Below are 14,147 nucleotides of genomic sequence, written 5' to 3'. Positions count from 1 at the left end.
CCCAGTTGGTTATAGCATCCCATTAGCTAGTAACTGAAAGTATACCAGTCTACCAGAAGAAATGAGTGTATTTCTTTTGCTGAGTCCTCTGGCCTTTATAAGATGCCACAGTGAATTATGTGATAGAGAAGGAAGGTCAGTATTGGTGATGTTATAGACATTGTCATAGAGTAGTCTCTGACACCGACCCTCGCTAAAAGCCGAGGGCATAATATTACCATGATTGGCAAGGGCGTTTCTGCAGGGGGTAACGGCAGTACTTGTTTGAGCTTAACACAGAAATGAGCCCTAGCCTTTCCAGGGAGAAGCATGCTACGGTTTGCCAACAAAAGCATGGAGGAGGAAATGACTCGAGAGTGAGAGCAAATATGGCGCATGAGAAATTAGGCATGCTAAGGATCACATACAAATACACAACTGTGGACGGAGCAGCATTGCTAACTTTGTTGTCTCTGTTTTCTCATGTGTTGTCTCATTTCAAGCTCATCTTCTGGGAGGGCTCGGATGTGGCTGAGTTACGGCCTCAGCAGCAGAGGCTCTTTCGTTTGGCAGACTGTAGACAAAACACTTTTCCATTCAGCAGTCTGTCCTGTAGCAAAGAAAGCTGCATACCAAAAATAGTTTTATCCCTTGGGACCCCATTGTCAAAACATGTATTTGCATAACAGTGCTGTATTCTCTCAAATTTCAATCATGTGTCATGGGTTCAGGCCGACCTGCAGCCTTCGATGGAGATAATTGATTTTTGGTGATACTAAAAATAAACCCTGCCAACTTAAATATTTGGTCACTGAAGACCTTGCGTGGTTTTATCAAGCGAGCCCTGTGCTATGTCAGGACCAATGGTATTTTAACATTTTTAAAGAGCAAACAACTCCCGGAGAAGATACCAGATAGATTTGTAGTGTATGTGTTGCTCTTCTCCCTTGAGCTGCAAAAATACATATTTGAGAGAATTCCAGAACTTTTCTCCTTTGTTTACTGTGAATCTCTGATAGAGCTTTTCAATGTAACCCTATTGTCCTTAGTTATTATGGTTCTATAGGTGATTTGCATCCTATGAATATTCAACTTTGGCCCTCTCAGCACCATAGGCCACCCAGGCACTGAAACCCTTGCTGGACACTACTTCTTGAGCCCTTCCCTTGAGGGCTTAGAAATGCCAGGTATTCAGTGATTAGGGCTTTGGGCTGACAAGGTGCAGAGGTTAGTACAGAGGAGCCTAGGAACTGGGGAGCTGGCCTGCAGGCAATGAGAGCTATTTGAGAGTTGCAGAAAGGAAGGGGTATGTAACATCATCAACTTTAGTGGGATTATTCTTGTGTCAGTATGGAGCATGGGCTGGAAGACCTTAGGACGAGCAATGGGCAGGTCACTGCCATCCAGGCAAGGGATGACAGTGGTCTGGGTCTGAGTGATAGTAGGGACCTGGGGATGGGGAGGGAAGGCAATGAGTCAGAGAGAAAGCGTGCTCTCAGTGGCAAGCCAGTCATCATTTCAGCGACCAGTGCTGCATTTATCTATGCCAGATTTTCCAGAACTGTGTTCTGTAGACGCCTGTTCCAGGGGCAGTTAAAACAAATGCGATGGAAAAACAAACAAACAAACAAACAAACATGTTTCCCATCTATTGGAGAGTCATAACTGCATAACTTCATGTTAGAATTACTAAGGCTCTGAGTAAAATAATGAGATAAGGCAGCTTAATCCAGTATGCACCACACTTATGACTGCATGCTGCATTCTTCACAGAACAGCTCGTAATGACCTATCAGACAGTACCGTACAGGCTGCTCGCGAGGAAAGCTGATGCTTGCTCTTAGCTGTAAACCAGATATGCTGTACGGTGTGGTCTCGGTGCATCTAAATGTAGAGATCCATTCAGAGCCTATTTGAAGGAGGGAGGATTCCAGCTGCATTTAAAAAGTCACGTGTGTTGGGATAAATGACAGTCATAAGTGGGGATGCAGTCGCTGGCGTCAGAACAGCTAAGCCACAAAGGCAAGCTGGCAGATCAAAGTGTGCTCACCTACATATGCTCTTGCTCTCCAGAACTTCCAGGGCAATGAAGCTATGTTCGAAGCAGTCGAACAACAGGACATAGATGCTGTGCAGATGCTCCTGTATCAGTACACACCAGAGGAACTAGATCTCAACACACCTAATAGTGAGGGGCTGACGCCTCTGGATATCGCCATCATGACCAACAACGTGCCCATCGCCAGGATTCTGCTGAGGACAGGGGCCCGAGAAAGTCCACACTGTAAGTAAGCCTGGGAATGAAACCATTTACTGTTAAGTCTAGACCCAGCTTCTTGCCACCAAAATAGCCATTGCTAGCATTTAGAGCAGGAATAGTTGACGAAGACAGGCTCTGAATTCCTTTACATGTTCTCATGGACTTTCATGCATATAGTGATAGTGTTTAATCAGCCTAGGCATCGAGTTACATTCTAAACAGAATACACTGAGTGGAATTAAAAGGGAACCCAGAAAGAACTTCCTCCTAAGAATTTAGCCCAAGTTTAAAATACGTAAAACATACCAAGTGAGGCTATAGAATAGGAAGTGTACCTAGAAAAAGTTTAAGTATGCATGTGCAATTGTCCTGTGTCCATGGGCATTATGCTGGCTGCATTTAGTCACTCATTCATTCAACAAACACTGAGGACAGGGCACTGTTCTAGATACCAGGAACGACATGGTGAGCAAGATAAAGTCCCTATTATCATATAATTTAGACAGTAGTGGAGGACACTTCCAATAAGTGAGTAAATAGATCAATTAAATTGTAAACTCAAGTAGTGACGAATGCTATGAAGAAAATAAAGTAAGTGAGTGGCTAGAGATTGATAGAGTGGGGACTATTCTAAATAGGGTTGGGCAAGAAAAGCTTCTCTGATGTAATAATGTCTGAGCCTGGTCCTACATGATATTAGGAAATGAACCATGAGGAGATATGGGGTCAGATTCCAGAGCAGCAAATAGAAAGGTGTCGAGGCAGGCAGGAATGAGATTGCCGTGTTCAAAGAATAAGGCCAGTGTGGCCACAGCACATCAATCAGGGGCAGAGTGATCGCTGAGGAAGAGCACTCTGGCTCTTGCAGGCTCTTGCAGGCTATGGCAAGAGGCTGACATTGATTTAAATGGGATGGGGAGACGGAGCAGCTGAAGCACATGAATGACATACTCTGCTTTACACTTTGAAAGATCGATGCCGTGCTCTGTGGGGCATAGACAGGGGTGGGGCAACTCTGGAACGGGGAAGACCAGTTAGGAGGCCAGGAGACAGACGCGGTGGCTTGGACTGGCATGGTAGTGACATTGATGGTGAGCAGGGGTGGAATTCTGGATGTATCTTTGAACAGTTTTATTGAGATATAATTCCTGTGCACGTAATTCATCCATTTCAAATGTACAGTTCAGTGGGTTCTGGTATATGCACCATGTGTAGTGATGACTACAGTCAGTCTTAGGCCATTTTCATCACTCATACCCTCTCACTCCTCAGCCCTAGGCGGACACTAATCTGCTTCCTCTTCCTATAGATTCGCCCATTCAGGACATTTCATGTAAGTAGAATCATATAACGTGTGGTCTTTCGGGACTGGCTTCTTTCTCGGTGTATGCTGAAGTAGAGCTGATAGTACTTTGCCAAAGGGAGCTGCTCTGGGGCCAACGACAGAGCTGGCCCCGGAGTGGACAGGACAAAGTCGCGGAGCCCTCAGCCCGTGCCAGGCACTATTCTGAGCACTTTACATGCATTCACTCCTTTAAGCCTCACGGCAACATTCTGAGGTAGGCACTCGCATTCCCCTTGGTGCAAACTCTCTGACCCAATGACCACAATGGCTCTGAGCCATAGTTTTTATGTTTCCTAAAAGAAAAAAGTAAACTCATCAAACTGTTACTTTCACTAATACTGATTCACTTACTTCCAAGTGGTGAGACCCAAAAGGCTGAAAGAGAAGCAAGCAAATATATAATTAGAGGCCACATCTCTGCTCCGAAATTTCACAAACCCCCACCACCCAAAGACTAGGTACAGAGGCAGATCCTTGTATCAGAAAACTCTTTATTTTAAAAATGCTGAACTCACCCCATCCATGTCGACCAGAGTGAGGATCTGGGTTCGGTAGGATTGGGGCTTTTCATGAGCGCTCCATCGTCAAAGTGCCCCTTCTTTCTCATGGAGCGGGAGGCTCGGAGGGGTGGGCAAATAGAGATGGAAGGAACTGGAAAATCTTCTTTGCTACCTTCCAACTTATGTTGCAATAATATCTGTCCCAAAGATCCAGCAAGAGAGTGGTGGAGAGAGAATCAGGGCGCCTGAACACAGAGAATGCAGACGGAGCCCCGTTCTGTAGGAACAAGGAAACCGTTCATCCAGATGTTGCCTGCAGTGTGCTGGATGCAACCTCAGTCCCACTTACCTGAGATGTTACAAAGAACTCTGCATTTTCCGTGAAACCAGTGAGACTCCAATCTCCCCAAGTCCCTTTGTGCATAATTAAATCTTCATAAAAGAGCCCACGTCCTAAATATCTAGTTAAACCAAAAAGTAAATTCATTCAAAAGGTCCCTGGTTTTTCTCATTCCCTCTGGCCTGATAAGCACATACATCTGACAAAGTTGTAAAGGAAGGTGAGAGATAAACCCAGATTTTAGCCTACAGGAAATAGGACACCTAAGTCACCTTGGCCACCCAAGAAGTCAAAGAGATTGTACCCTGTGTGGACTCCCACATGCGTAAAGGTGGCAAAAGAATATTGATTGAGTAGCTGTGAAGCATCGTCTCTGGTTTTCACAGTAGCACAGATTCTGAGAGGTTAAGTGAATTACCAAAGTTCACACATCTGGCAAGTGAATAGGGATGTCAAGGACTCAAACCCAGGTCTCTGGGACACCCGTGCCTGGGATCCCTCTATGCGAACTTACTGCCTTTTCAAATAATCAATATGGAGGGCTATGGCCGCTAGGCCCTTGCATCTTTCCCTTTGTGCCATTTGCTAAAATCCTATGGTGTATTTCTTTGCTCTTTTCTATACACTATACACTAAGGTGCCATGCCTGTTAGAGAGAAGCATGATAGAAAAGCACAATCTGTTTTCAGGGATGTTTAATTCACATTATATATCAAGTACAAGAGGAAGAGAATTGCTTCTGTGCATGAATGTGAGCCAGCCCAGGAGAAAAACCATGGTCCACCAGCCAGAACAAGATAAGCAAACACCTGCTGTGAATTGTTCCCCAGAAGTTGCAGAGGCAGGATATAAGAGAAGAAAAATAACAGTGAGGCCTTACGTTCGTAGAGCTTTTTACACATTGTGAAAATCCTTTCGCTTGCATCAGCTCATTTGGTCCTCACATCTGGCCTGTGAGATGGGAGTCCGTTTTCTCATTCTGATCAATGAGGAAACTGGAATAAGAAAAGTCAGATAATTCACCCAATGCTACAAAGCCAGGAAGTGGTAGAACTATGACTTGAACCCAGATCCTCTATATTAAATGCTTTGGTATTTGTGTAAAAACATTAGCACGCTCACTGTCACACCTCATTCTTTCCTTCTCTGACTCTCCTTTGCTTCCTCTTCTAATGCCATTCAAGTATTTCAAAGCAGTGAGCAGAGTTTCTAGCAGGATGAATTTTCTGTCTTCCTTTCCCCTGGGCGTTCCCGTCTGAAAACCGGTCCCATACTCTTTCCACTCTAAGAGCCAAGAATCCCAGCCCACTCAGAAGCAAGTCCTCTGTGATCTGGTTGAATTCATTGCAGGAATCACAAAGACACAGATGGGTTTAGGGACTTAACTTTAAACCATTGGTCAGGTGTGTCTTTCAATCTTTAGCCCCTGAATCACAATGCTATATCGAGGTGTTCCTTACAAACACAGGTTGAAACTCGACCAGGTACTCTTTCCTTACTCATAGGGAAAGCCCTAGAAGTGGCCACCAGAACTTGCACACCATCCCAAGGTTAAACCCGTGCAGAACCCCACCTGATCATTAGACCACTCTGCTGTCTTTATTCAGTGATTTTTTTCTGTTCCTCACCTTTAGGCAAGCAGCAAAGTATACTCATTCCTTCTAAAAGACAGCATCAGTCATTATGAAAATAGAATCCCAAGTACTTCCGCTCGGACTTGTGTGCTGAGCTCAGGGAGCCCTCGGAGACGTGGAAAGGGCTGAAGCTGGGCCAGCTAATGTAGGGACATCCAGGGGCTCTGCCTCTGATGGTTCCAGCCATTCAGTATCCCAGTTGCCATGACTCCTGTTCAGTGGAATAAATGCTACCTGAGAGAGGCTTACCTCTGTTAGTGACAGTCCCCAGTCGTAAGTCCTTCCTTTATTCTAACTCCTGTCCTGCCCCCACTCTCCAATCCCAGTTCAGTGGTCTCTGGGAGAAACGTGCTGCATCATCAGTGAGCTCCTTGCCTTTCTGAGGCTGCTGTTTATTTGGCATCTATAAACCGTAATCATAAAGAAAGAAGTTCTTTTTAGATACTTAACATGTGCAAATCTGGTCACTCTTAGGAATTTTGTCCGTCTTTCAACCTCAGTACCTGACACGCAGTAGGTGCTCAGAAATTTTCAGTTGAAATTTTGAACGACCCTGTGTTAGGCTGCTGGGAATTACAGGTATTGAATTCAGGCACATAGACACACGCATGAGTTACATGCATAGTGCATACACAATGTGTGAGAAATACCTCTAAGTCTTTCAGTGATTTATTCTGGGAGTACCTTCTGCTGTTGTTGCATTGTTATTTTCCAGGTACTGTTGTAGAATTTGGTTGTAGACGGAGCCTGTTTTCAGTTTTACGCTGTTGAATAATGTGGGCCAGCAAAAATGGTGGAATGCTCCTCATCTTTAGTCTCTCTGCCCTTCCCTATGGCCGTGTTCTCCCTTCTCTGCAGACCCGCTCTGCGTCTCTCTGTGAACTCACTCATTTTCTCTCGGATATTGCCTCTGGAACTAGGAGATGTCGCCCAGACTTAGTTGTGTGCAGTTACTTCATAAAACGCAATTGCCGAGTAGCTGTCATGCGAGTGTGGCGCAGACACCAGACACCAGAATTTTGGCAGACTCGTCAGGATGCACCACTAGTTTCTGCGGTAGTCGAGGGATCGTGTTGGTGCCGGGACCGGTTCAGGGCACGTCTAAGAGGTGTGACTATAAACTAATGAGCCTGGCCTTATATAAACAAACACCCCAGAAAGTCTACAGTCCAAACAAATGTTATCCTTTAACATGGTCCTCATGGGAGACCCCACACTTGCTCCAACAGAGCTGCTATTGCTCGAAACACTTTTGGATTTGTCCTCAGAGCCAGTTTATGAGAAAATCTGACTCGTTGCTTAGAGTCACACCTGATTTTTGTTCCAAAACAGCATTGCCCAGCGTCATCACCCTCCGTGTTCACCAGACTTGGCTTCAAATGATTTAGAGAGGTTTCCTGAAATCAAATCCACCCTCAAAGGACAAAGATTTGCAACCATTAAGAATTTGTAAAGAACAAGCTTTGGGCAGGTCTCTAGAATGAGTCCCCGGGTATTTTTGCTTTGCTTCATTAAAATAGGCATAGAAATCCTCACCCTGACCTACAGCCCTGCTCCTCAAGCCTCCTCTCATACGGCTCACCCCTCACGCATGGCACACTAGCCCTGCCAGCCTCCCTCCCGTCCCGTGAACACGCTGCACTCTCTTCCCCAGAGGGCCTCTGTCCTAGCTATTCCCCATTTGGAGGGGTGCTCGAATGCTCTCAGTCGTGATCATTCCCTGGCCAGCTCCTTCCTAACATTTTCACTTAATGTCACATCTTCAAGTGAGGCTTTCTCTGGCCACTTAGTCCAAAGTCACTTTCTAATCACATCACTTTATTTTAATCTTCTGCATACATAGCACTTATCACTATATTTTTTTTTCATTTTATTTGTTTATTTTCCGTCTCGCCTGCATTAGATTGTAAGCTCTGCAGAGCAGAACCTGTCTGTTCATTCATAGCGGTACCCCCAGCAAACAGTAGGCGCTAATTTATAAATGTGTGTTGAATTGAACAAATCTCAAGGCTACTTCTTTTGAAGGGTGTGAATATATTATTTATTTTGAAGAGAATGATTTTACTAAACACTGAATGAATTGATCTTTTTTTATATTTCCAAACAATTATTTAGACATCAGGCGGCCACAGCCTAAGGTCTGCTTACCTGCTTCCCAATAATTAATTGTCCTTTCATTCTCTTGTTTTTAATTTTTAAATGTTCATACAACCAGAATATATTCCCCTTGTTAAACATGAAAACATTATAGATAAAGTTAAAAGATACCGTTGACAACCCACACAGCCTGTCCTTGTGCCATGCACATGCTCACAGTCTAGGCCCCTGTCCCTGAATTCCCCCAACATAACTGTTGCCATCGTCTCCAGGCTTGACTGAGCTAGGGGATCCACTTCCAGCCTTACTCAGAGTGACTGTTGACAAGAGACTTACTTTCCTTCCTGCGTGAGCCTCTCCAGGGGGCTGCTTCCCTGACATGACTGTTGGCTTCCCTCAGTGCCAATGATCTGAGAGATAGAGAAAGAGACCGAGGTAGAAGCAACAGTGTCTTTTATGACCTAATCTCAGGAAGGACATATTCTCATCTCCTGCCGAACATTGTTGATCACACAGACTGACTCTGGTAGAGTGTAGCCAGGTGTGAATGCTGCAAGGCAGACATCATCAGGGGCGCTCCTGGAGGCTGGCTGCCCCACCACCTATCTGAGTTGTTGAGGATTAAATGTAATAGCAGCTTTAAACTACTTCCTTGGCATATTGTAAATGGTCAAGAAAAATTGTTAATATAAATATCAAAAACAATATATAACAAGTCAAGAGTTTCTGGTAAAGAATTTAAATATTTTACAGATATCAGAAACAATATAAAACAAGCCAAGAGCTTCTGGCAAAGAATTTAAATATTTTACCTATCTGCTGTATAGTTTGTGCTTTGAAAACACTGCCCAGTACGAGCATTCTTAAACGTTTGTGGAATTTTGTGTTCTTAAACTCCTCTGTCCAACGCAGGAGCCACCAGCCATATGTGACAATTGAGTATTTGAAATGCATCTAGTCCAAATTAAAATGTGTTCCAAATGTAAAACAACCCTGATTTTTCAAGGCTTAAGTATAATAAAATGTATTTTGTTTATTATATGTATTACATATATTTATATATTTATTTTATATATAATATATATACTACCTCAATGATTTTACATTGATTACATGTTGAGATGATAATATTTTGGATCTACAGAGTTAACTAAGGTAGATTATTAAAGTTAATATCATTTTTCCTTTTTTTAACTTTTTCATTTTATTTTTTTCAAATTTTTATTTAAATTCTAATTGTTAAAATGTAGTGTAATGTTGGCTTCAGGAGTAGAATTTAGTGACTCATCACTTACAAATAACACCCAGTGGTCAACACAACAAGCGCCCTTCTTAATACTCATAATCCATTTAGCCCATCCCCACTCACCTCCCTTCAGCAACCTTCAGTACTTTTTTTTCTTTTATAATGTCACTGCTAGGAAATTTTAAATGATGTGGGTTACGTTATATTTCTGTTAGCACCGAAAGTATTGGCAGGAGATACGGTTATCTTCTTTCATACTTAAGCCATGACATCATTTGATGATCTGCTTTGGATTTTCTGTATAATTTCCTCAAGGCTTTTGTATGCTTGTTTTAGAAATGTCCATTTGCCCTTTGGAGTTTGGGAGACTTAGGCTGGAAGTATTGCTCTCTGTGTCATTGGCTCTGGCTTCTTAAAGAACCACAATTACAACTTAAACTATATAATACGGACTTTGTGAATCCACATTCTGGAAAGTAGCAGGGAAGAACATTCCAGAGCCCCATGTCCAGGACGTAATGAGCTCTAGGAGGAGAAAACGCCACAGTAATTAAAATGAAACATTTAACCTCCAAATCTCTGAAACTTTTTGGAACCACATTCTCAGAGTCCTTGGGAAAACCTGAAATAAGACAACAGGGTGAGACCCAAGGGAAACCAGAGTGAATTCTGAGATGTGAACCTCAGCAAGACAGGTAAATTGAAACAGAGATTTTGCGCTTTTCTGGTATGAGAGTTTTTGAATTAAAAAGCATTTAATTTTTGGACTCTTCTGTAGTATTTCTTTTGATGTTCTAACCTGAAAACAAGGCAGTTGTGAGGCTGTTAGAAGGTTGTCACTTATGATAGCAAAGATAAATTTTATTAACTGCTATTCTTGGTTGCCCAGAGGACTTTGGCTTACATTTCAAGGTTTCTACCTAAGTGACATTGTTTTCTTCCCTGAAGTAACAGATAGGGTTGAAATTGATACCACTTAGTATATATTTCTGAATGGTAGTTGGGACAGAAGATTTTTACCTGGGGCAAAGATTTGTTTTTTTTATGAAAGAGCATAGAGTATTTGATAAAACGTATTTGATTTATTTTTGTGTGCCTCTAAAAAATATAACACAGACCAGTGAGTGTAATAATGATAATACAAAACTCCACTAATTGAGAGCCATCTATGAAGGGTTATCAGTAACTTACTGGAATTTGTGAGATAGCTTATTATGCCACTTTTCAGATGAGGTACTTGGGTTCAAGATGGCAGCACAACTGGTGAGGACCACACATTCCTAACGGGCGGCCCTTGACCTAGATCGATAACTTAAAGCCCTCTTACCATTTGGCCTCCAGTTTGGAAATAAGAGGAAAGCAGTTTCAGCTCAGGATGAGGAAACTTTTTAAAAGTGAATGAAGCTCTTAAAACTGAAAGTGAGTGTGGGCAGGGCCATCTTGGTGAGCAGCGAGTTCCCCTCCTGGAGGAAATCCTACAGGGCCAAAGGTGTTATAAGAAGAGTCATCTAAGGCTGGTTAAGGCTCCTTCAGACTAAAGGAGTGTCTTGTGTCTCCTTTTCTCATCAATAAGTTAAAAAAAAAAAATTGCTAGTAACAATAGAAAAGTTGTTGCTAAGTTGCAAAATGCCCTATCATTAGTAATAGGAAAATGTAATTTTTTTCAAGCAGATCAAATGAATTATTCCCTAAAACTTTAAGCTAAGAATTAAAATTAGTTAACATTTTACCTCCTTGTATTTTCAATCTCTAAGCAATTATCAACCAGGCCCAAACTCACCAATTACAGGGCAGGACGAAATTAAGAAATAGTAGGTAGTAGGCGCTCCATAGGTTAGAGTCTGATGGTGAGGAAAAATGTTCAGTCTGATCATTATTTATCTCAGTATTTAAACAGTAACCGTAATTGTATTCTTTGAACACCAAGTTCCCACCCCACCCCCACCCCCACCCCCACCCCCACCTCGTAGTTAATTAGCTGGGCAGGTCTTAGAACAAATACCCACTCAGACACTGGGTGGTAGAAACGCTGTTGATAATTAAACACCACAATAGCATGGGGCCTATTTCAGGAGCAGCCGAGTGGTCTTGCCCCAGCCGGACGGCTCACCACACACTCACAGACCCTCTATTGTGCTGGCGATGGCTGCTCAGAGGGATAGTTGCTTGGCTGGAGAAGGAACTAACTGCAGTAAGAGAGAAAAGACCAAACTTTGCAAACAGATCAGGAATTCTGCACTCAAGAGAAAACACCATGAGTGTGGAAGTTAAAGGGGAAGGGATCCAAGAAAAAGAGAAGTGGATGGGCAGGAGAACCAATTATATGATAGACATAGCCTTTCCAGTTTCTATGTCCATCCAAATGAGCTCACCAGCCTCATGCCAAATCGACAGCAATTAGAAAACTGCAATACATAAATATGAGGTTAATTTGCATTCCATTTGGTTTAGAGGAAGTTCCCTGGGTTCTTTGAGGATTTTAAGAAAATCTTGGATAATAATGTCACCTACTTGAGTCTCGGTTTCTTCATCTTTATAACAGACGGTTAAAAAATATAATAAAATAAGGGGGTTAAAATGTTCTCATTCTGGGGTGGCAAAAATAGGAAGGGGGCTCTCAGAATAGTTTGCAAGGTGTCAGAAAGCCCAAATTTCCCATCATCACTCAAGATAAAACTTCACAGTCTAATATAATTATCATATTGCTTCTGCTTAAAATATATTAACCCAGTTTGCTGGGTTGATTATCTCACACTGAACAGATGTGACTCTTGGCAGCTATATAGGTCATTAATAATAGGGGAAAAATGATTACTTTATAAGTCAGCTGATTTGGTAGTCAATAAAGAAAATCTTTCAGAAGAGAGTGTTTTATTAAGCTATTAAAAAATCCATAGGAAAAAAAATAAGGTTTTGCTGGGTGAAATGGTTGGAAATCACTGGCTCAGTTAGTGCCTTTTCTAGTCGTCCGTGGAATTACGTCTAGCAACAGAGGCAAGTGAGTGTGTTCTCAGGGGTATCTGGGGACTTAGACTGGGAAAAAAGTGGGGGGCAGATCTCCATAAAGTTCTCTCTCTCTTTTTTTTTAAGCTTTCAATTTTGGGGGGAAATTGCCATTCTCCTCCAGAAGTGTTAGTTTTGATTTTTAAATAATGTGCTTTCACCGAAGTCCGTGTGGAGACACTGATGCCCCAGGAGGGTGCACACATTCGCTCTGTGGCTCCAGAGATACCCACTGCATGCCCCCCACCATATTGTATGGTATATAATATATATATAATATACCGCATTAGGTATCCCAGTTTGAGAAGCACAGGGATCTAGCTGATCTTGGAAAATTCACATGGTTATAAAATTGAATAGGTTTCCCCTTAGCCTCTGAAGAGGCAACATGCTTGACCTTAAAGATGTGGAATCCCTTCACCAGTACAACTCAGACAGCGTCAAGGCCGCAGCCTTGGAGGAAAGGGAAAATGTGGAAACAAAGCATGTTGTGCTAAGAAAAGCAGAAAAAATCTCAGGGGGAGCCAAGCATAGCTCGAGAGAAGCTGTCCATCTGAAATGCCACCTGGAATTCACACCAGTAATAACTGTTGTGGATATAAAAATTAATAGGGGGATTTCATAGTATTAGAAAAATTTATTTTTATAAATCATGTGTCTATCACCCAAGTGTTGACGCATGCATGCAATTCAAACATTAGGCTTACAATAAAAAGCTCACTGAATGACTTAGCAAGGACAATTCCCCCATTTTCTCTATAATTTGGAGTGGAAGAAGGAGGGGGGCCGTGGGCAGAGGGTGCAGTTACTGGGTCAATTAATCAACCTGAGAACTGTGACACAAACCCTGACGCCTAACCTATGTCTAAAAATACACAAATGTATACGAATTTGTTTTCAACTGTCAATGCCTATATTTAGGACCTTCCCAGCAAGGCTATAATGAGACTGTGTTTGAGGCCTTCAGTCATAGCAGACTCTACCATTAATCTGAACTTAGTTAAATTAACAGCATTTAGTACTGACTTGTCAATCTCACTGCTCCAGGAAATTGCACCTTGAGGCTACTAATATTGCCAATTTTTCCACTAGAGTATGCGCCCGCGTGTGTGTATGTGTATTTTTTTTCTCCAGAGCCTCCGTGTTCATACGCCATCATTGCTTCCCTACGTCCACAGCACTTATATTATCATTTATTCTGGCCTCCTTTAGCCTTCCCGGGGGATTCTGCGTAGTGTAGCTGCTCAGTGAAAGAGTTTTTTAGCTTTATATTTATTTGTTTATTTTTCTGTCATGGCTCATGACTGAGGCTTTAAAAAAAGTGTGACGGTATTCAGAGTACATGATTGACTGCTACAGCAACATTCATTAACCATGAGAAATCTGTAGCAAAACACAGTCCTGAGTGTTCTAAACAGCAACTTGAAAAAGAAAGAAGAAAGAAAGAAAAAAAAAAAGACTTGCCTAATTTTTCATTGACCTCATCTGTAAATAAATTGAGACTGATGGTGAGCAGGGGCAATAATAAATGAGTATTCATTTCCTGTAATCAATGCAAACATGCCTATGAACACAGAGAATATGAATATATAACCACCTAATTTCCATTTCAAAATACACCTAACAAATTTTCACTTGAGTTATCTTCATGATATTTTCCTCCCTTAATTAGAAGAATGAAATGTTTGGATTTCGTTCCCACCCACCAGGGTGAAATATTGTTTTGGTCACACAGTGTCAAAC

The 14,147-nt window shown here is 42.2% G+C and overlaps 1 protein-coding gene across 1 annotated transcript in view; it reads left to right on the top strand.

The window, feature by feature from the left end:
* ANKFN1 (ankyrin repeat and fibronectin type III domain containing 1) overlaps window positions 1-14,147 on the top strand; it is a 405,557-nt gene that overhangs the window by 268,485 nt on the left and 122,925 nt on the right. The window contains exon 5 of the mRNA XM_032872010.1: window positions 2,053-2,263. Within this exon, the coding sequence (XP_032727901.1) occupies window positions 2,053-2,263 (211 nt within the window). The remainder of the gene's footprint in view (window positions 1-2,052; window positions 2,264-14,147) is intronic.

This window comes from Lontra canadensis, unplaced genomic scaffold (genome assembly GCF_010015895.1).
Source record: "Lontra canadensis isolate GAN:19392208 unplaced genomic scaffold, GSC_riverotter_1.0 scaffold43, whole genome shotgun sequence".
Classification (NCBI taxonomy): domain Eukaryota; kingdom Metazoa; phylum Chordata; class Mammalia; order Carnivora; family Mustelidae; genus Lontra; species Lontra canadensis.
Note: the sequence above shows the minus strand (reverse complement) of the source record. Positions and strands in the feature narration are given on the sequence as shown.